The 20,220-nt window shown below is 39.4% G+C and overlaps 2 protein-coding genes across 8 annotated transcripts in view; one reads left to right on the top strand and one right to left on the bottom strand.

Annotated features, from left to right (window-relative positions):
- Positions 1 to 3,111, bottom strand: part of dab2 (DAB adaptor protein 2) — a 10,751-nt gene extending 7,640 nt beyond the window's left edge. For 2 of the 7 annotated variants that reach the window (XM_034896838.1, XM_034896834.1), the window contains exon 1: positions 2,856 to 3,083. The gene's annotated coding sequence lies outside the window, so the exon portion shown is untranslated. Of the gene's footprint in view, positions 1 to 651; positions 670 to 2,089; positions 2,205 to 2,855 lie in introns of those variants that run through there. The other 5 variants (XM_034896835.1, XM_034896839.1, XM_034896840.1 and 2 more) reach the window with 5 other exon arrangements.
- Positions 3,112 to 9,823: 6,712 nt separating this feature from the next.
- Positions 9,824 to 18,707, top strand: c9 (complement component 9). Its single transcript, XM_034896841.1, has 11 exons — positions 9,824 to 10,088; positions 10,170 to 10,260; positions 11,039 to 11,189; positions 11,729 to 11,870; positions 14,129 to 14,267; positions 14,604 to 14,999; positions 15,151 to 15,391; positions 15,510 to 15,629; positions 16,887 to 17,062; positions 18,149 to 18,383; positions 18,497 to 18,707. Exons 1-11 carry the CDS (start codon positions 10,015 to 10,017, stop codon positions 18,652 to 18,654), a joined length of 1,923 nt encoding a protein of 640 aa, XP_034752732.1. The 5' UTR covers positions 9,824 to 10,014; the 3' UTR covers positions 18,655 to 18,707.
- Positions 18,708 to 20,220: the final 1,513 nt, after the last annotated feature.

Here is a 20,220-nt window from a genome sequence, read left to right as displayed (position 1 = left end):
ACACACACACACACACACACACACACACACACACACACACACACACACACACGTAACTGAGGGAATTATCCCAACTATAATGAAGGTCCTGCACACAGTCACCTCTTTACAAATATATTGTTCTCCTGCCATCAAACCAGATATTAATTTTGGATGGATAAGTATGTAGGTACCACTAGAACTGCACAGATGGACAAAGAAAGACATTTTGTAAGTGTACTGTCACAGCATGTGATTTGTTGTCACACCCATTAAAATGCCATCAAAAATCAACATTGTGTGCCAACTTGGGCTCTGAAGGAACATCATATGTATCTGCACGTCGATAATATCATCATTAGCTATTTGCCTGCCAACACACCGAACAGTAATGAATAGCTCTTCACTTACTGTGCAGGAAACAAGGCAATATCACATGAGGCCAAAAACAACATCACAGGGGACAGTAGCGAAGCGGATGCCACAGCAGCAGAGATTCACCTACATCTTAACTAACACACTTTTTTAACCACCATGTAGTCACTAAATGAATCCAACAATCACAACAAAGTGGCAACAACAACCATTCAGACATACAAAAAGGCCATTAAGTACTCCTGCTCTGCACGACCATTGGAATACAACCAACACAAACATGGCTTTGCGTGGGACATACATACCTTTCGGAAAGAGTACCAGAGGCTACACTGGCTTTACTAAACAGTGTAAAGAGGCTGTGTATTGTAGGACAGACCAAAGGTTGAAAATGGGCAAAGGTTGAGCAATTACCTGAGGTTAATCTTACGCTAGCAGAGCAAAAGATCTTGTGATGCCCAGCAAAGTAACTACAAACGGAAATTGAATCCTTTTGGAAATGGAATGATCATTTACCCAGAGTGTTCTTAAGCGACTGAAACACCTACACTTTATCTACTGATGATATGGAATCAGTCAAAATGATCCACAACAAAATGTACAAAAAAATCCACAAAAAAAAAAAAAAAATTAGTCAGGATGCAAAGTCATTAGTTTCCATCCTAAGACGGCAAAAATGTACTGTGTATGATGAAATCAATCAGGCAGCTCCTTTGTTAGATCCATAAAGGAAATGAGAGCCATACAGGATGAGATAACAGATAGGAACTTTAAGGTCACGGAGTGCGTTCTAGGTTACGTTACCTCTCAATCATATCACCTCGACCATAACAGAGACTGACACATGTAGCCTATACAGAGATTCTATTTAAAAAAATAAATTAAAAAAATACGGCTTTTAAAAATAGAAGGGGCAAAGTTGGATTTTCAACTGAGTATTTTTTTCTTATTCAAGACATGATTTGAATTGCTGTTGGGATGAGGGTTGCACCACAAGAGCTACTGTGCTGTGCAGCTGTAAAACAATAAAAAAAAAAAAAAAAACTTCCTTTCAACCACCAGTGCTATGGCTGATACAAGAAAAATATATAATTGTGATTATTTTTGACTGATATTGCAATAGGATTCACAATATTGCAAATTCTTCTTCTCATTTTCATTAAAAAAACATTAGACAAAATTAAAATGATTATAGTGTGATTTTTGCAAAAGGATCTGTACCAAACAAAGATTTTTTTCTTTGGTCTGTAGGATAGGATGTGTAGGCCGGGACATCTCTGTAGCACCACAATACTTAATTCAGAATTGGTTGAACATTTATTTTGCAAATAAATGTACAACAAATACTGCGCCCCCCCTGCGATTTAGATATTGCACTAGCGCATATCGCGATTTCGATACAATTGCGATTAATTGTGCAGCCCCTAACCAGTACCAGTTTTGAAGTCAAGGAAACAAGCAGGGTGAGAAAGTCCTTGTAAGTTTGGTTCGTCATGATGATATTTAAACTCCTGCAACTGCACAGACACACACATGCTGCTTTTGTTGCGGTGCAAAGAAGTGTAGAACACTCGTTGATGCTCCATTTACACGAGTGTGGCACATGATTGCACCTGTCCAGTAAACTGTGGTGTCTGAGTCACACTAACTGGAGAACAGGCTAATAAAAATAAAATAAAAAGGGTGAAATGTCAGCAGTTCATTCCAGATTGAGATAAAAGGATTACATGTTAACTTACTTAATCAAAAGGAAGAACTACTACCAGATGAAGGATGAGAAGAAGAGCTTTTTACAGCATCCACCAGGGTCATGGCACAAATAACACTTAACCACAAAGCACAAGTGTAAATTCATATTTGTCAGCAGAATAACTGCAGTGCAAGGGCAGAAATGTCACAATCCTGGGCCGTCAGGAAACGTAAACTAGTGCACATCTGGAGGAAATCAGGGAATGACTCAGTCTGCAAGTGAATGAGATGGTGAAATACCATAGGCCCACTATGAACACAAAGGCCATGCTAACACTTTCTTACTAAATGAAAAATGGTTTGCACTAAAACTAGGATAGGTAAATGGATAGGACATGCAACTTAAAAACATGCTGCATCATATATTTTCTCAAGATAAAAAAAACATGTTTGTTAACCTGGTTGCAGCTTGAAGAGTGTGTTCTGAAAAGAAAACTTAGGGGGGAAAAAGTGATTTGTATTGTTTGTTATCCCAACAGTTGAGACAGGAAAGGAAATGAGTACAGATGAAAACATGGCGTGAAGTTTTACCTCCCACAGAGATGTGTAGAAGGTACAGTTACTAAAAAACCAAAAGATGTGTAGATTTGTTTGACTGAAGAGCAACTCCCACAAACCTGAAACTAATGTTAAGTGTGGTTTTTATGGGCGCACTCATACCAGCATTTTTGTAGCTCTAGTTTTAAAAAACAGACTACCTGTAGTCCTTTGGTGGATCCTTAATTAATGCATGGATGGAAAATGTTACCAACACAGGGACCTACCTGTTTGAAAGCGCGCAGTAAGACGTTGAAATCCTGCTTTCGAAACAGGGATTTTTGTTCCCGTGATGCCTCCGCGGCTCCGGCACAAAATGAGTAAAAAGCTAAACACAGCTTTCGGAAAACGAGCAGCAGTCAGATGTTTTCCGCTTACTGCCGTGGACAGAAAAGAGAGCCTGCTGCAAACTCCCAGTTTAACCCTTCACTGACTGACAGACCTAACTCACTGCACATTTCAACTGAAATAGAGGCGGTCTCTTCACGTTTAAGACAATACCCCCATCGGTCAAAGAGCCCAACGTTACTCAGTAAGTAGGTCAGGAAAAATGTTGTGTTTCATTTGCTTTTTTTTTTTTAAACAAGACACTATTAAACAATGCCGGCCTGATATCATCCCCACTTCAACCTCTGTTTTCCTACGATTTTTGCACTAAAAAATCTTAAAATGCAGGGTTATATTCAAGACAGTATCTCATTACTAGATTAAAAAAAAAGATGTGTAAGAGATTTAACATCACAAAGTTATGCTGCAAAAAATACGTATTCTTATAACAACAACAGATTACACAATCATTTGTATTTGGCACAAAATCATAAAATAAAATGCTATTGAAGCAGTGAAATGGGATCCAGCCAGTTCCTTTATTGGTGCATTAAAAATAAGATGTGTGTGTGTTTTAAACTCAATGGGTTACTGCAGGGGCGTAGCACAAAATTCTGGGCCGTGTAGAAAGGCATTTTCTACGGGCCCCTCCCCACATCCACAGCTATTCATTCTAGCATCATTTAGGCCCTCCTCACATGAGGGCCACGGGTACTCGGCCCCCTTTTCTCCCTAGTCTGATGCCCCTGGGTCGCCGACACCAGTAGTTTGGATGTTTCCCATTGAGTATTAAAACAATAAAGTGTAAAACTTGGTATTATTGTTTTCCTCGCTACACAATGAAAGTATTTCCACCTTCTTCTGGTAAGGTTTTGGGCCCCCAACATGTAGCATGCGCTCCCGGTGTGGAACGTCAACGGGCTGCGTCATGTGTCTGCGCAGCCACATTAGAACGAGCTGTCATTGGCTCTCAACACGTCAATCATGGTAGCCAATAAAAAGAACGGAGCTAAGTCCCTCCTCCCAGAGCCAGCAGGCACATGCACGCGCTTTGTGAGAAAAAAGATGATCTGCAATGTTTGAATGAATGGCAAAGGGTTTTACAGTCATCTAAATGCTTCAGTAATGTTTTCATAGTCACAGAAGTAAGTGAAAGCACGATTTGTTCACTTGGATAGATTTTGGAGAGGTCCAGGGACACCAGTGACAACACGTAGGCCTATAGAAAACTCCTTAGCTCCAGTACGGTTAGGCCTGAGGTCAGAACCTGTATACAGATGTTGACAATGTGTAGATGGTAGTTTCACATAGTGTAACATAAGCATGTCGTAGAAATGACTTATTATAGACGAGGACCAAAAACTGTTCTGAACCATGTGTGAACTGATGTAGTGTTTTCATCACATGCTAAGCATTCACAATGTCAGAAACTAAAAGAATGTATGATTCAAATGCAGCCTTGATCATGTATTTTGGCTTTGCAGTTCTTTTGTCATGAGCTTTTCCACTTGGGTATGGCAAATAGGTAAAAAGAAGAAGAAGTAATGTCTGGGGAAAAAAAGGGAAAAATAGCAAAAAGTAGCCTTTTCATTTTAAATTATTATATTCAATACAGCATATATTTCAGTATGGTTCTTGTGTAAGGGGGAAGAATGGCTGGAAAATGGCAAATGCTGAAGATAAAATGAAGCAAGGATTCATTGTTGCTCAACATTTGTGTTAACCAGAAAACAATTAACACATCCCACCATTCCTCAACATGGTGGGTCTGGGTCCACAATATTGGATGACTTTCACATTTTAAAACGCTCATTCATATCATTCTAAATGTTATTTACACTGAGGAGTACATATTCAAAGTGGAGATGGAGTTAGGGTAAAGAAGAGTCCAAACCAGAGAGGAAAGCTCCACCGTTGCTAACACAGCACATTTTTTGAAAGACCAGGCACTCCATTTCCTTTGCCATGCACTAGTGTTATTGCAATTACCGTCAGCTGATGGCTGAAAATGGGTTAGTATAAATGTCTATTTTGCTTTTTGATTCAGACGTGTAATGACCGTTTTTATATTTGCTGTTCTAAGCTCTGACTGCCAGTTATGATATTCCCAGGAAGAAAATCCTCAAGTCACACAGGAAATGTTTTGTTCCATGTTTGCAGAAGCATCAATAGATGTTTGTTTTGGATAATTAAGAGAAGAACCGAGGGGTTAGTTAAAGCAGGGACAGCCCCAGTGAAAAAGAAAAAGAAGCTTCTTCAACAGAAAACCCAAAGAAATAGAAACATATTATTGGGAAAGGAGATTGACCATCTGTATAGCTAACTAAAGTATACATTGACAGTGAGATATGCACTAACATAAGAAGTGATGTCCATGCAGCTTTTTCCTATAAAACGGTAGCTTTTACTTCTGTAAATGTTTTTTTTTTCTAACTATAGACAGCCATTACCTAACAATGAATCATAATTGAAATAGCAGACAACTTTTGAATGACTGATAGTAACCTAAAAACCAGAAACCTCCCACAGCTCAGCTCAGCTGATGGCCTAACAACACTATTGGTTTCATGATAATGTTACTGTTAGCTTATTGATTAAACAACACAAAGTGTTCTATACACGCTGATGAATTCTCATTCATTGGTGTGTGTATAGGAAGTGGTGTTGGAGCAGCATGGGAGCATCAGCATTCATTTTTACATTCTTTAAGAAATCTTGACAGTTCTGCACTCACAATCAAAACTAGCAGCATGGTCAGACACTCCTGGGGGGGAGTTGAGGTTCTCCCCCCATTTTTCCTTTGGTGAGCCAAATTAAAGGTGGCTTTATCAATGAAAGTGGTTCACCATGCCAAGCTGCCTACAAAGAGTAGGGACATCTGCTTTTCTCACCTTAACCCAAGCAAAGTAAAACTAATAAATGAAAAATGTTAACAGGAAAACTAAAACGTATCCTGCTGCTTGGTTTTACATCTAATACCCCTGTACAAGCTGTTGGAGATTTCACTTGCACACATGAGCATGCATTTTCAAATTCACAGCAACTCTGCCAACGTTTGTTGACCTGTTGGTGCTGTAAAGACTGAAACCATCACAGAGCCAACCATCCAGATGTAACAATCACATCTGCACCTATTACTTCAACCCAGCTCCTACTCATATATATATATATATATATATATATATATATCATATATATACGTAAATCTTCTTTTTCTGTGCATATTTGTGCTATCTGTTTTCTTGAAAAGGGTCTGATGATTAAGAGATGTACAGTACCCCGTGCATTGGGTGCGATCTGAGAATGGCCGACCTAGGGACTGAGGAAGGATGTCCTTCCTGCCTTAGTATCCTGTGTTCTGCTGACAGCGGTTGCTTTTTAGGAGATGCGCTTCTTAGAAGCAAGATAACTGGCTAACTGAGAGTCTGTTTTCCCCTTCAGTCACCAACCAGTGGAATGATCTTTTTTGTAACCTCTTATCATCATCAGACTTTTGTTCAGAATTGCAGATCCCCAGACGGGTTTGCATGTATCTTTACAGATGTAGCTTTGTCGCATCTGATATATGATACTTGCAATTTATGTTGTACTTGGTTTTATTTTTCTGATGAATGTCAATCCAAGGATATTCATACATTGTACATGATCAAATCGGGAATAACAAAAGACGTTTTCTTCAGCCGTTAACCTTTGATCTTCAATGACGTGTCTCTCTGGTCCAGAATCACTGTCTGATGACGTTAGGTCATAACGATAGTTCCGTGTTCTGCTGAATGTGTTTCATTGTCTCTGGGGTTTAGTGGCACATACACATTAGAGGATTTATTTATATGATAGAATGCTGACAGAGACAATCTAATAGGAATTGTCCTTTCCTCCGTTTATTACAAGAAGGCTGCAATCCAAACATCCAACATTTAGGGCGTGAATCCTGGAACCAGCTGCCACCACAACCAGAGCCTAAGATAGCCACTTATCTCCAGTCCATAATTGAGGTAGTCTTAGATTGTATCCTCTCTGTCCAACTCTGTTCTTTTAACTCCCTACTGCCTTCAATACTCTTGACCATTTCAGTCTAAAAAAATACCGCATAAAGCAGTAGGGCAATTAGCAATGCAGGAAACAACGTCATTGTATTCTGTCACACAAGATGACAGACTCTATGTAGTGTGTGAATTACAGTAAATATGTAAGTGGGCACAAGTGTTTCCACACAGTTCCAACCTCCAACCCCCTCCAAAAAAACAGGAACTCTTTCTAGTCAGGAGAAATATTGGCCAAGCACATTACCTACCCTCTGGTTTCCTGAGAAAGTTGGGAGGAAACTGCCGAACGTTGTAAAAGTGGTGACCTCAGCACATATTTGCGCCTCTCCAGCGGGCCATGACCACACAGCCCCCAGACTACCCCAGCCCTGCTTGCAGATCCAGGGAAGGAACCAGGACAGGGCAGCCCCGATTGACTTTGGAGACATTAGGGAATATTCCGAGTGTGTTTATTTAGGTCAGCAAAAAATACTTGTCAGCATGCTGAATGCTCAATTTAACATCAGTGTTACTCTCTCAGATGGATCAAAGCCGATGATGTGTCACTGCCAAACCTCTGTGTCCATGAATATTGGATAATAAGTCCACTTTAAATTCACTTATGCTTTTATCTGTCTACACAGAGAAGTGTTTTGTTTTCCCTTTATTGTAATGTAATCACACTGCACTCCCCCCCTTTTGAAGAACAAAGTACTGCAGACTCAGCAAAAGCCACTCAGATCCCATGACATATCATTAGGTCCAACAGTTTAAAACTTCCTGTGCGTTGTGCAAGGCTTGTTTTAACATGTTTAAACATAAAATCAGTGTTTGATTTGTCAGAGAAATAAATGAGTGCATTTGTATAAATTGTCACAGTATTGTTATTGGTGTGTCCCTTGGCCCTTTGCATAACCAGTGTGACCATAAGACAAGGACACACAGCATAGACACAGCTGTTATCTGTTCCATGTTGCCATCTTGTGGACAATGAGTTGTACTTCAAAACCTGTGCCGCAGTAATCCTATCAGTGTGCATTAAAGCTTTCCAAATATCTTTGATGTTGGCTGTTGCAGTGGTTACGTGGTTAGAGTTTAAAAGTCTTGCCAGTCAGTTTGCCAAACTCAGATGGTGACCTATGTACCATGGACTTGAGTCAAAAACTGACTCTTTAAATATTTGCTCCGATTTTCTGGGAACCTGCCTGAGTGATTGCACAATCCTGGAAACTCGGACATTAACAAATTGTCTGAAATTAGTAGTAGTCCTGAAATTAAAATTAAAACAGAATAAATGATCCGTTGCCTTTTGCATGAACAGGGTGCAAGCACTAAAAGAAGGCCAGACTTGACAGTCCCGTTGGTCAGGGATAGGTTCCAGCTTCCTGTGATTCTAAGGGAGACTGAATGGTAATAAATACTGAATGACAATACAGCAAATGAACAAATATAATAACTCAAAATATAATTTCTATAAACACTTTTGTACAATATGTATGCTGCTGCCAAATATTGAAATAACCATGCTTCACTATTTGTTTTGTACATTGTATTCTGAGTAACTAATTCAAATCATTTAAACTGCATTTATTCTTCTTTAATACCTTCCAAATTATTGTTAATGTTTTGATAGTTTTGTCAATAAATAAAATGTCTTAACATGAATCCAACATAGCAAGATTAACATTCTTATTGGCCTAACAAACTTTGTAGTTTTTTCACATGCGGTTGCAACAATTAGTCACGCTAGAAAAACTACAACACCACACCAGATCTAGCGCAAGCGGAAACAAAACAACAGGCATGCCGCGCGCATTTGTTTGGGCTTGCGAGCCGACCAAAGAGTAGTAACATTACGTTTAGAGGGGATGCCGAGCACGAGACGCCGAAATGGACGCCAATAAGATTCTGGATGGAAAGTTTACTTTTTAGAAGTTACCAAATGGTTCCACTGACCAGACCAAAGTGATCTGTGTGTTTTGACGTTCATCGCAGCACGTCCAGTCTGAAATACCACTTGATGGCCAAGCACACAGCTGATGCAAATTCCCCGCCCCCTCGTCAAAGTATTTTTTTCACCCTTTTCTTGATGGACAGTGTTACATTGTCTTAGAGATTATTTGTTCCAAGTGAGAATGTTAGTGTGAAATTGAACTCCACAGTAGGCTATATGCCAATGTTGTTTTCAATAAAAAAACATTTGCACAAAGTCGATCCACTTTTCTGTGTTGCTAAGAGCGGTAAAATGAGAAAAAACATTGGGACAAAAAGAATTCAAGGGACATTTAGAAAAGATAGAACCTTGGCAACGAGTAATGAAAGTTGTCCATCTCGAAAGGCATTTGAAAATCTCAGTGCACGCATTTGGATAACACTACGACCAATCACAACAACACACGGGGTGATAAATCCATAGACCCACACTCTTAGCTTCCAGCGGGGCTAACTGGTAGATTAAACTGTTGTCATCGGTTTAGCTTGCCTCCGGCCCGCCTATGTCAGATACACCGATGTGATTGGTGCAGCTCGGCTACAAGAGCATAATTAATGACCATCATTACTCGATGCCAGAGTGACTCGATGAGCAAACTCAAATTGTGCTCTCGCAAGAACTCTAGATATCCCGGGTACTAAATCTGTTGATCAAATTAAAGTAGTATTAGCAAGGAGGTAACGGACAGGAAAGACAGTAAGAGGACAAGATCACTCTAAAACTACAGGGTAATATATTTTCATCTACAGCACTCAACTAAAAATAACAGTTTTGCAGAGATGATGAGAAGACATGAATCATCACATATAATGATAATTAAGTTTTTGTGTGACTATGATGTAACACTTTAAACTCAGTTTTTTTGAGTTTACCGATTACTAAATCAATATTGCTGTCCCTAAAAAACAACCTATTGACTTGAGATTACAACATTTCCCTTTGCAGTTGAATAATCATTGACAGAGACATAGCTTAAAAGTTTTAATAGGGACAGACACACAACATCATTTGTCTCTTCAACGGTTCATCATGAGGATTGTTGTTGCTCTCCAGCTGGGCTTCTGTTGCCTGTGTCTAACACTGGCGCTTGTTGGAGAAGGGATGTATGTATATATTTATACTAAGGATTGCATAGTACCAAGGAAGGTACAAAGTTGCATCATCACTTAATATGTGCATTTCAGGGGAGTGGAAATTCCTGATCCACCAGCAGTAAATTGTGTCTGGAGCCGCTGGTCAGATTGGAGTCCTTGTGATCCTTGCACGAAAACCAGAGTGAGTCCAATAAAACAGTCAGTGAGAACTCAACTTTCAACTATCACAATGCAGTAGCCTATTAGCTAGCATGTGACAAACTGTAGTGTTCATGTGTACGTATTTTGACAGAATTGAGTTATGTCTCGAATCTGAAAACATAGTATTTCCCAGACATTTTGTAATAAATGTATAGGATTTAAATTGGAAAGACCTAGAAAACTGAGGTGAAAACCAAATTGACTGCACTCTGGCTCGTTATGGCAAGCTGTTGACATAGCCTTTGCTAAAGCTAAGTCAATTTGGGGGCTTTAGATAACAGAATAATTTACTGTGTTATTTCCTGTAATTAAAAAAATCCAAATTTTGATTCTCAAATAACTTAGTAATTGAGTTTGTAAAAAAATACATATAAATAAAAACAGCTAAATCTGATCATAATGGTAACTTAATCTTAAAAGTAGCCTAACACCCAATTCTGCTAACTTAACTTTAAGATACCTTTGAATCACATATTTAAATGTATTTAATTAAAGATTATAACATCGTTCATTTCAAATGGACAAGACGGCTAAAAAAGAACCAAGAACACATTTTGTTTATAGATACTGAATTTCCCTGTGCCTTTCAGATTGTCCAAACATAAAGTCCGGTAGGAATTTTATTAAGGCTACATTCAGCTTAAAAAAAGCATAAAATAAATTGTTTTTAAACCCTTTTCTTAACTTTGTTGTTTCTCTTTCTTTGTTAAAAAAAGTATAAATGCTTTACAAAGTGTGATGTTATGTGTGATCCTCAGAGACGTTCGCGAAGTGTACAAGTGTTCAGCCAATTTGGTGGTCTGTCCTGCGAGGGATCTCTGGGGGACAGGGAGTTCTGTACAACAGATTCTGAATGTGTCCTCCCGCCTCCTCCTGCATGCTCCGACTCAGAGTTCCAGTGCGAGTCAGGTACTTCAGCTTCTTTTAACCCTTTGAATTGTCAAAGAATTTGAATTATTGAAATTCTGACCATGAATTTCAATAATAAGTAGGTGTTAGTGATAAACCTCATTATTAGGAAATTGTACCTGCACAAAAACTAAATAATTGTGAAATATTTAGACTAATATTAAAGGGAGGTTAATCACAGACTGGTATATGTCAACATTCAGTAAGAATACTGTTTTGAAACATTTCAAATTTTTTCAAATGCTAAAGATTTTAGTAAAACATCCCAAATGTTATGGAAGTGGAGATCTTTTTTTGTAATCATGTTTTTATTCAAGAAAGATAAGACAATACAGATCCAGCACGTTGTATGGAATCATCCAAGTTATTTGGGTAATTACATTTAGGTAGTTGAAAAGAAACGCAGATTTCTCATTCATACACACATACATGTTTTGAAAGCAGGTCAAATTTGACCCGGAGACAAAAAAAGGGATAAGTCACCAACAGTACCTTTGTCATCATTATATTTGCTCTGTTTAACCCCCATCTTTACACAGGTTCATGCATCAAGAAGAGATTAATGTGTAACGGGGACTACGACTGTGAGGACGGATCAGACGAGGACTGTGATCCTCAGCGTAGACCCTGTGGTCCGTCAGTCCTGGAGAACAATGAGCAAGGCAGGACAGCAGGATACGGGTAAGAGTGAGTTACAGTGAGGAAAATAAGTATTTTAACACCCTGCTATTTTGCAAGTTCTCCCACGGATTTGTTTAACTATTTATTTGTATGATACAGCTGCAAATAAGTATTGTTGTGGAAGTTTCTGTTCAGCGAGGGAGGAATTTGAGTGGCAGAAGAGAACTTGTTGAAACAAAATAAAGACAGGCTGCAAACTGGATTAAAAGTTTAGGTATTCGGTGGAAGGGTTTCATTGTTTTCTGCAGAGAACAATCAAATGACGAGAACAGCTTTCACAATGTACAGAGTAACAAAGTGACAACAGTTCTGGTAAATATAATCAGTAATACACTTCTTTATTTGCAGTGCCCCCAGAAGAAAACCAACCCTTGTTTGGAAAACAGTCTAATCTCAAACATGACAATCAGTGGGCCTCAGGCAGACAGTTGGAGCTCTTACGTATTTCTGAATCTGCCCCTCGTGTGTCCAGTGTCTTGACCGGTCATTCTATCTTAGCTGAAAAAGGACATCTTGTCTCTTGGATAGGCTATGGTCTCGACCTTAGACCTACTATGATAAACACCGTTCTAGGCAACTGTTTCTGGCAGGCCCCACTTCATCTATTCTTCAAGGAAATGGTGTGGAGTCATAACAAACCCAGTTGTCTCCCATCAAGGAGAAGACACAAATGAAAGATACAGAAGTCATATACTCAGAGGCATTTGAGATCTAATTATGAATAATTCATATAAAAGTCATTGGTTAAATGTAATTTTCCCATTACAGTATTTGAAAACTTGAGAAAATCAATGTTAATATATGGTACAGTAGCCTTTGTTTGCAAATCCAGAGGTCAAAAGTTTCCTGTAGTTTTTCACCAGGTTTGAACACACTGCAGAAGGGATTTTGGCTCACTCCTCCACACAGATCTTCTCTAGATCAGTCAGGTTTCTGGGCTGTCGATGAGAAACACGCAGTTTGACCTCCTTCCAAAGATTCTCTATTTGGTTTAGGTCTAGAGACTGGCTAGGCCACGCCAGAACCTTGATGTGCTTCTCACAGAGCCACTCCTTGGTTATCATGGCTGTGTGCTTCACAGTAGGGATGGTGTTTTTGGGATGGTACTCATCATTCTTCTTCCTCCAAACACGGTTAGTGGCATTATGACCAAAATGTTCTATTTTGGTCTCATCTGACCACATGACTTTCTCCCATGACTCCTCTGGATCATCCAAATGGTCATTGGCCAACATCAAACAAAAGAAGGGGAACCTTCCGTTCCATGCATGATTTCAAACCATGACGTCTTAGTGTATTACCCACAGTAACCTTGGAAACGGTGTTCCCAGCTCTTTTCAGGTCATTGACCAGCTCCTCCCGTGTAGTTCTGGGCTGATTTCTCACCTGTCTTAGGATCATTGAGACCCCACGAGGTGCGATCTTGCACGGAGCCCCAGTCCAAGGGAGGTTGACAGTCATGTTTAGCTTCTTCCATTTTCTAATGGTTGTTCCAACAGTGGACCTTTTTTCACCAAGCTGCTTGCGCATTTCACCGTAGCCCTTTCCAAACTTGTGGGGGTGTACAATTGTGTCTCTAGTGTCTTTGGACAGCTCTTTGGTCTTGGCCATGTTAGTAGTTGGATTCTTACTGATTGTATAGGGTGGACAGGTGTCTTTATGCAGCTACCGACCTCAAACAGGTGCATCTAATTTAGCATAATAAATAGAGTGGAGGTTGACATTTTGAAGGCAGACTAACAGGTCTTTGAGGGTCAGAATTCTAGCTGATAGACAGGTGTTCAAATACTTATTTGCAGCTGTATCATACAAATAAATAGTGCAGTATTCATATTAGATACTTTCTTTATCTAAATGTTGTTTATAACAATATAAATTATCAGTTTTTTACTTGAGTAGTAGTTTTTCGTTGTGAGAACTACGTTGGGTCACTTATTACAATTCAATTTAAATTGCTTTCATTGGCATGAATGTCAGAAATAACAATATTGCCAAACCATCAAGGATAACAATGTGAGAAGAAATACATATATACAATTCATTGAATTTTCATTCTCTTGCCAAATTAGATGAGAACATCAGTACCACTCTCTGCCTGAAGGTGAAAACTTACGTGACAATTAACTTAGCTTTGTATAAAAAAACTGAAAGCAGGTGCTGACTGTACAATTAATAGAACCTGTACATGGGTAGGAGACTGAAGTACTCCTTAAACCTTTGAATTTCAATTAAAAGTGGTCACTGTGTCCATGCACCAGAATCAACATCTTGGGTGTAGATCCTCGAATGAACCCATTCAACAATGATTACTTCAATGGAAGGTGTGATCGAGTGAGGAATCCAAACACTCAGAAGTATGACAGGCTTCCCTGGAATGTTGGCGTGCTCAACTATGAGGTTAGCTAGCACAATTTCACCAATTCTTATTCGAAGGATGGATTACTATGTGTGTGTGTGTTTGTGAGTAAAAATTATATATTAATATTATCCCATTTGGTTTAACCATCACTGGACCAGGGTGTTGAATATGTCCCTTTTTCTGAAGCTTGAGTAAGTTGTAGTTCAGCCACGTTCAAAGATGGGGTCTCGATCCTGTGTGTGTGTGTGTGTGTGTGTGTGTGTGTGTGTGTGTGTGTGTGTGTGTGTGTGTGTGTAAAAGGACAATGATAGTATGTCAGTGAGCATCCTGAAAAGTCTGTCTTCTCTCAACACTCATGCTCCCTGTCTTTGCAGACTTTAGTGGAAGAAACCACCTCAAGAGAAATCTATGAAGACACAGACAGTCTCCTGAAGGAGATTTTGACGGAGATGACTAACAAACTTGATGTTGGACTTTCCTTCAAATTCAGCCCAACTGAGAAGTCCATGTCAGAGTCAGTTGCACCTCCTTCAACTTCAGGTGCAGCTGCACCTCCTTCAACTTCAGGTGCAGCTGCACCTTCAACTCCAAATGCAGCTGCACCTTCAACTCCAAATGCAGCTGCACCTTCAACTCCAAATGCAGCTGCACCTTCAACTCCAAATGCAGCTGCACCTTCAACTTCAAAACTAGATTTAACCTTGGGTGCAGAAGTCGGATTCCAGAAGAAAACGATGATTAGGGAGCTTTCAGAGTACACAAAAATTAAGGTGAATGTCAGCCAGTGACAAGTAATCCCATTGCAATTTATAAATGGTTCTAAACATACATAGCAACATTAACTAAACTAAAAAAAAGGTATTGAAGCTAGTCTCAGATAGATACATACCATAAGTGTTTACTAATTCTTCTCTCCTGCAGAACAAGAGCTTTATGCGGGTGAAGGGCAAAGTGCAACTGAGCACCTACAGGATGCGTTCCCGTGAGCTCCAAACAGCCAATGAATTCTTGGCGCATGTCCAATCTTTGCCTTTGCAGTATGAAAGGGGTATTTATTTTGCCTTCCTGGAGGACTACGGAACTCACTACACCAAAAACGGGAAAACTGGCGGCGAATATGAGTTGGTTTATGTTCTCAACCAGGACACCATAAAAACAAAAAGTATGTGTCTCTACTCAAAAGTAATGGTTCTGAAGTACATTTTCTCAATCACAATGGTGACTAAATTGAATATATAATAATATAAGCACTGATCCTCTATATTCAATGCCTCTTGCAGATCTGACAGAGAGAACTGTCCAAAACTGCGTTAAAGTCGGCATTTCAGCAAACTTTCAAAGCATGGTTGATGGCAGTGTGAAAAATGACAACTGTAAAGATGTAACAAACAAAAACCAAGGTGAGCTTTCCCAGTTTCACCTGATCACAGTAATGTCTAAAGCATATGTGCAGAGTTTTTAAATCTATCTTATGATTCTCACATGTACGGTGAAAGATTTATTCCTCACTGGAATCATTCTTCCTTTCCATATCAATCAGGAAATAATTCCTTTGTAGCACGACTACACTGTATGACATTGGAAACAAAACCACAGCTTCTTCCATGCAAAATTGCATTCTAAATTTCAGTCAAGGCTAGTGTCGGGCTATATCGGTCTGAGTTAGCAATCTTTATTCTGGTAGTCAGATGGCAGGTTTACTGCGAGTGAATGATACTAGCAAAACAACTACCCCTTACCCGTAGCAAGAGAATAGAATTTTATCTGAAAAAGAGTGTCTTTGAAAGTGTCTATATGTAACTTTGTGTTGATTGATTCTAGCAGTCGCTTTGTACAAAAGTGGTAGTGTTTTTACACCACCAGGTCTTTGCTTTACGGTGCTGTATTGCTCTCTGTATAGTACTGAGTTAGTGACTACTAAAAGGAAAATGTCCACACTATATAGATAGGGGATGTAATTTAATGTTGGCCACTGACGTAAAACAATGTTGCACACTGTAAAGTTATTTTATGAATAAAATAGACACATGAGGGCACATTCTGGGTTGGTTTTGAATCATTAACAATCCTGCAGTTGTCTCCATCTGTTAAAATCCCAACTGAGTGTGACTCGCGTTATCGCTCGTAATCTTTCCCTTTTAGCTTTTAGTTGTTCTTTGGTAAATTTCCTTTTTCTCTGTGATGGCCCTGCCTCATTTTCAGCCATAATTACAACAGATAACTTCTAAAATAAAATAACATTTAGGCCAATATAAAGAAGTCTACTGCTTCATTTTAGCTGGCTCCGCTGGCATACACTAACACAGGCTTTTCTGGTGTTATAAAGAAATCTGTGACCCTTCAGAATGCGCTACATGCTGCAAATCATTCTGTGACTTTGCGGGATTAACCAAACCCGGGCGTATGCCTTACTAAAATCTATATAAAAATAGCGTTCTTTTCACTGTTAGTCTCGTCCAGGTCATTTAAGATCATTGTATGAAAAATGACATAGCTTTAGAAACATAAAAAATTACATTTAGTCACTTCAAGTTAGACTTCCAAACTTAACCACCAAAACCAAACCTCTCTTTTCCTAATAGTAAGTACTGAAAGTAAGGTTTCAGTATTTATCAAATGTGGAAAGTCAACAAAGTTTTCCCCTGGTGCTTAAACAGGTGATACAGCCGGAAAAGCAGTAGTGGACAAGGTGATCACATCAGTCAAAGGAGGTACTCTACAAAGTGCTGTTGGTATGAGAGCTCAACTGAATAAGGAAGGTGTGATGAACATCAATACATATCAGGAATGGGCCCGGACCATTGCTGAGGCCCCTGCGCTGCTCACCAGTGAGGTACCTATGATAGATTGGCAAAGCTGTAAATACATCATTATCAGATCATGTTTTTCACAACGCTAGTGGCATAGCATTGGTCAGACCACCACTTTGGCCCAGACCCAAATACTGCACCCACAACATAGATTTCCATGAAATTGTGTACAGACATTCATGCTGCTCAGATGATAAATCCTAATGATCCTCCAAGTTTTCCCTTATCGTCACCAAATGTCAAAGTTTTTACTTATGATGTGAATTTTACAACATTTACTCGATTACTTGGCACAGAATCTGTCATATGTATTTATTAGATATTTACATCAGTTACGAGGTAGACGTCTATTGTTTTTAGTGTAAATTCTCAAAACCTGCTCTAAGGACAGCTGGAAAATGATTCATGTTCACATCCCTATCAGCACAGCCTTGCTTTGCCAGACCATTCACACACTGCTGAAAGGGGGGGGGGGGGTCTGGCTAGTCCACACAGCATTCCGGGATGGGAGATAAATGGGCTCTGGTTTATTAGTATTTCTTTAAACCAATCACAATCGTTGTGGGCAGCGCTAAACTCTGCACGGGTCTGCTGTAAAGTAGTTGAGAAAACTCAGATTGGACAGATAGTCTAGTTAGCTGTCTCAATTTACCATGCAGAGATCTGGGGAGCAGTTAACCATAGTCCCCATGAATCCACCAGAGTTTAAAATTCCAACACAAAGAAAGCAGAAGGAAAAGGAAAATACATACATCCGGCGGAATTTACTGAGGCACCGGAGCAATCCCGGGACTGGAACATCAAGGATGTAGACTACCATCAGTTGTACTTTGGGTTCACGGCAAACTATCAAATGTGAGCATACCCAGTTAAGATGATGAACACGGTAAAAAGTAAACCTCCTACATTAGCATTGTGAGCATGTTTGCATGCTGACGTTGGCAGATTAAAGCTCTGCTGCGCTCAAGTACCGCCTCCGAGACCCACTTTAGCTGTAGACTCATTTCGTAAGACATAAGGCAAAACAAAGATGTGATATAATTTTTCTGTTATCATATCATGGCAAGTGAAATGGTGCATCTATTCAGATTTTTTTTTTCTTCTGACAGCCAGAGCCCATCTATATGTTAATTCCATTGGATATGCCAGATGCTAACACCAGGATATCCAACCTGAAGCGGGCCACGGCCGACTACATGGCAGAGTATAACGTCTGCAAGTGTAAGCCTTGTCAGAACGGAGGCACTCTTGCTCTCCTGGATGGGCAGTGTAAGTGCATGTGCACTTTTCAGTATGAAGGCTTGGCCTGCCAGAATTACAAGGCAGATAAAGTTAAACACGCAGGTAAGAGTAAACGGATACATCAAATCATACAATATCCCAACACTCCAACAAGGCCATTTATATCGCTTTAGGTCCCTTTCCTTTTGTATGCTCATTTTGACATTGTTCTGCAGGTGCAAGGCCGACAGTTATTCAGGAAGGTAACTGGTCCTGCTGGTCCAGCTGGTCCAGCTGTGGCGGAGGGAAACGCACGAGGACACGCAGATGCAACACAGACGGGCTCCTTGGAGCTGTGTGCAGAGGAGACACCAACAATGAAGAACACTGCTAAACAGATTAATTACCATTTAACAAACAATCTTTCTCTATTTGACACACACACAGTTCCATATATATAAAGTTTTACGTTGAACATGCATATTTAGAAGAACAGAGCCATCTTGAGGTTGGTAATGGATAAAGCAGTTCATAAAATGATTTTATGTGTAGATTGATTTTTTGTCTGAGCCCTCTAAGTTTTAATTTCAGCCACCTAAAGTTGCTCTATTTTGTTACAATAAATCCAATTAAAACAAAGTCCTTCAAACTATTTTAATCAAAAGTCTATGCTGTCTTTTACATCCCACAGACTCCTGCAAACAAGAGCATGCCCTCTTTAATCATTTACTAGTCATCAGACATTTAGATCCAAACTTTGACTACAAATAATGCTGTTTCTTTCCAATTTGGTTGAGTTAAAAAAGAAAAAGAAACGTTGGCTAAAGTATGTATTAATGGGCTAATAACTCATCTTTGAAAGCAGGAACCCTTTCCAGCTGGCTGTGCTGTGTAAATGAGAACCAGATGAGTAGAAGCAGCATGGAGAGACAGAGGCCAACTAGAGATTAAGGTGCTGGACATAAACACAACATAAAGGAAGGCATACTATGTGCATTCTATTTTTTTTGTTTACCCATAAATGCGATGATGATTTTCAATACTGTTGTAATTTAGGAACAGGGATTGAGTCACTTTTCCGTGGAAGACTCTTCATTTGTAACTCTTTAATTGGGAACAAAACAACCACAATTGAACGTGTTTTCTTTTTCACACAAGGCGATTAGTACCAATGGAAATTATGAGGGACAACAAAATGATCAAATATAAAACTGTTTATCTGCTCTAATTGAACTGAACTGATGTACTGGTTAACACATGAAGGGTTTAATCATTCAAGTTATTATACACATGTCTAATGACAGCAATAACTTTAAGATGAAGATACATATCTGTATATGTTGCGGGTTTGTCTTGGATTTACATGGAGAGACAAATACCAATGTATTAAATGTGTCTGCTGAGGAAAAAAAAGGTCTATTAAAATCATTACCATGGGGTTACTGCTTTCCTGCTAGTGGAGTTGTCCTCACAATGGGCAAAAAGGTTGACTGACATATTTAGTTTGCTTAAAAGCATTTGAGTCTCATGTTTTCTCATGGATTTTGTCATTTAGTGGCAGCAATGCAAGTGTAACCGGACATCCTCGTGGCAGAGAAGGCCTTGTTAAGCAAACAGCAGATGAGTGTATACTGCTCCCGCCTTGCACAATATTTAGGAATGTGCACAGACCTGTAAAAGAAAAAGAAAAGTATGCTTACAATAAGTATTTTATTTAAACAAAGCACATAATACAATGTCTGAGAGTTGAGTCTTGGATAGAGTATAGGGCTTCGTGATATATATATGTTTATATATGACCTGAACAGCTTTGGCCCTTCTCATCTTACATTTTTTAGGATTTGTTCCTCCTCACTCAGTAAGCTTTCAGTGAACATCGCTTCCTGACAAAACTTAAATAGAGAGGAGTTAAAGTCCATAAGATTGTGCGTGTGTGTGTGTGTGTGGAGGGGGGGGGGGG

Source organism: Etheostoma cragini, chromosome 16 (assembly GCF_013103735.1).
Source record: "Etheostoma cragini isolate CJK2018 chromosome 16, CSU_Ecrag_1.0, whole genome shotgun sequence".
NCBI classification, from domain to species: Eukaryota; Metazoa; Chordata; class Actinopteri; order Perciformes; family Percidae; genus Etheostoma; species Etheostoma cragini.
Note: the sequence above shows the minus strand (reverse complement) of the source record. Positions and strands in the feature narration are given on the sequence as shown.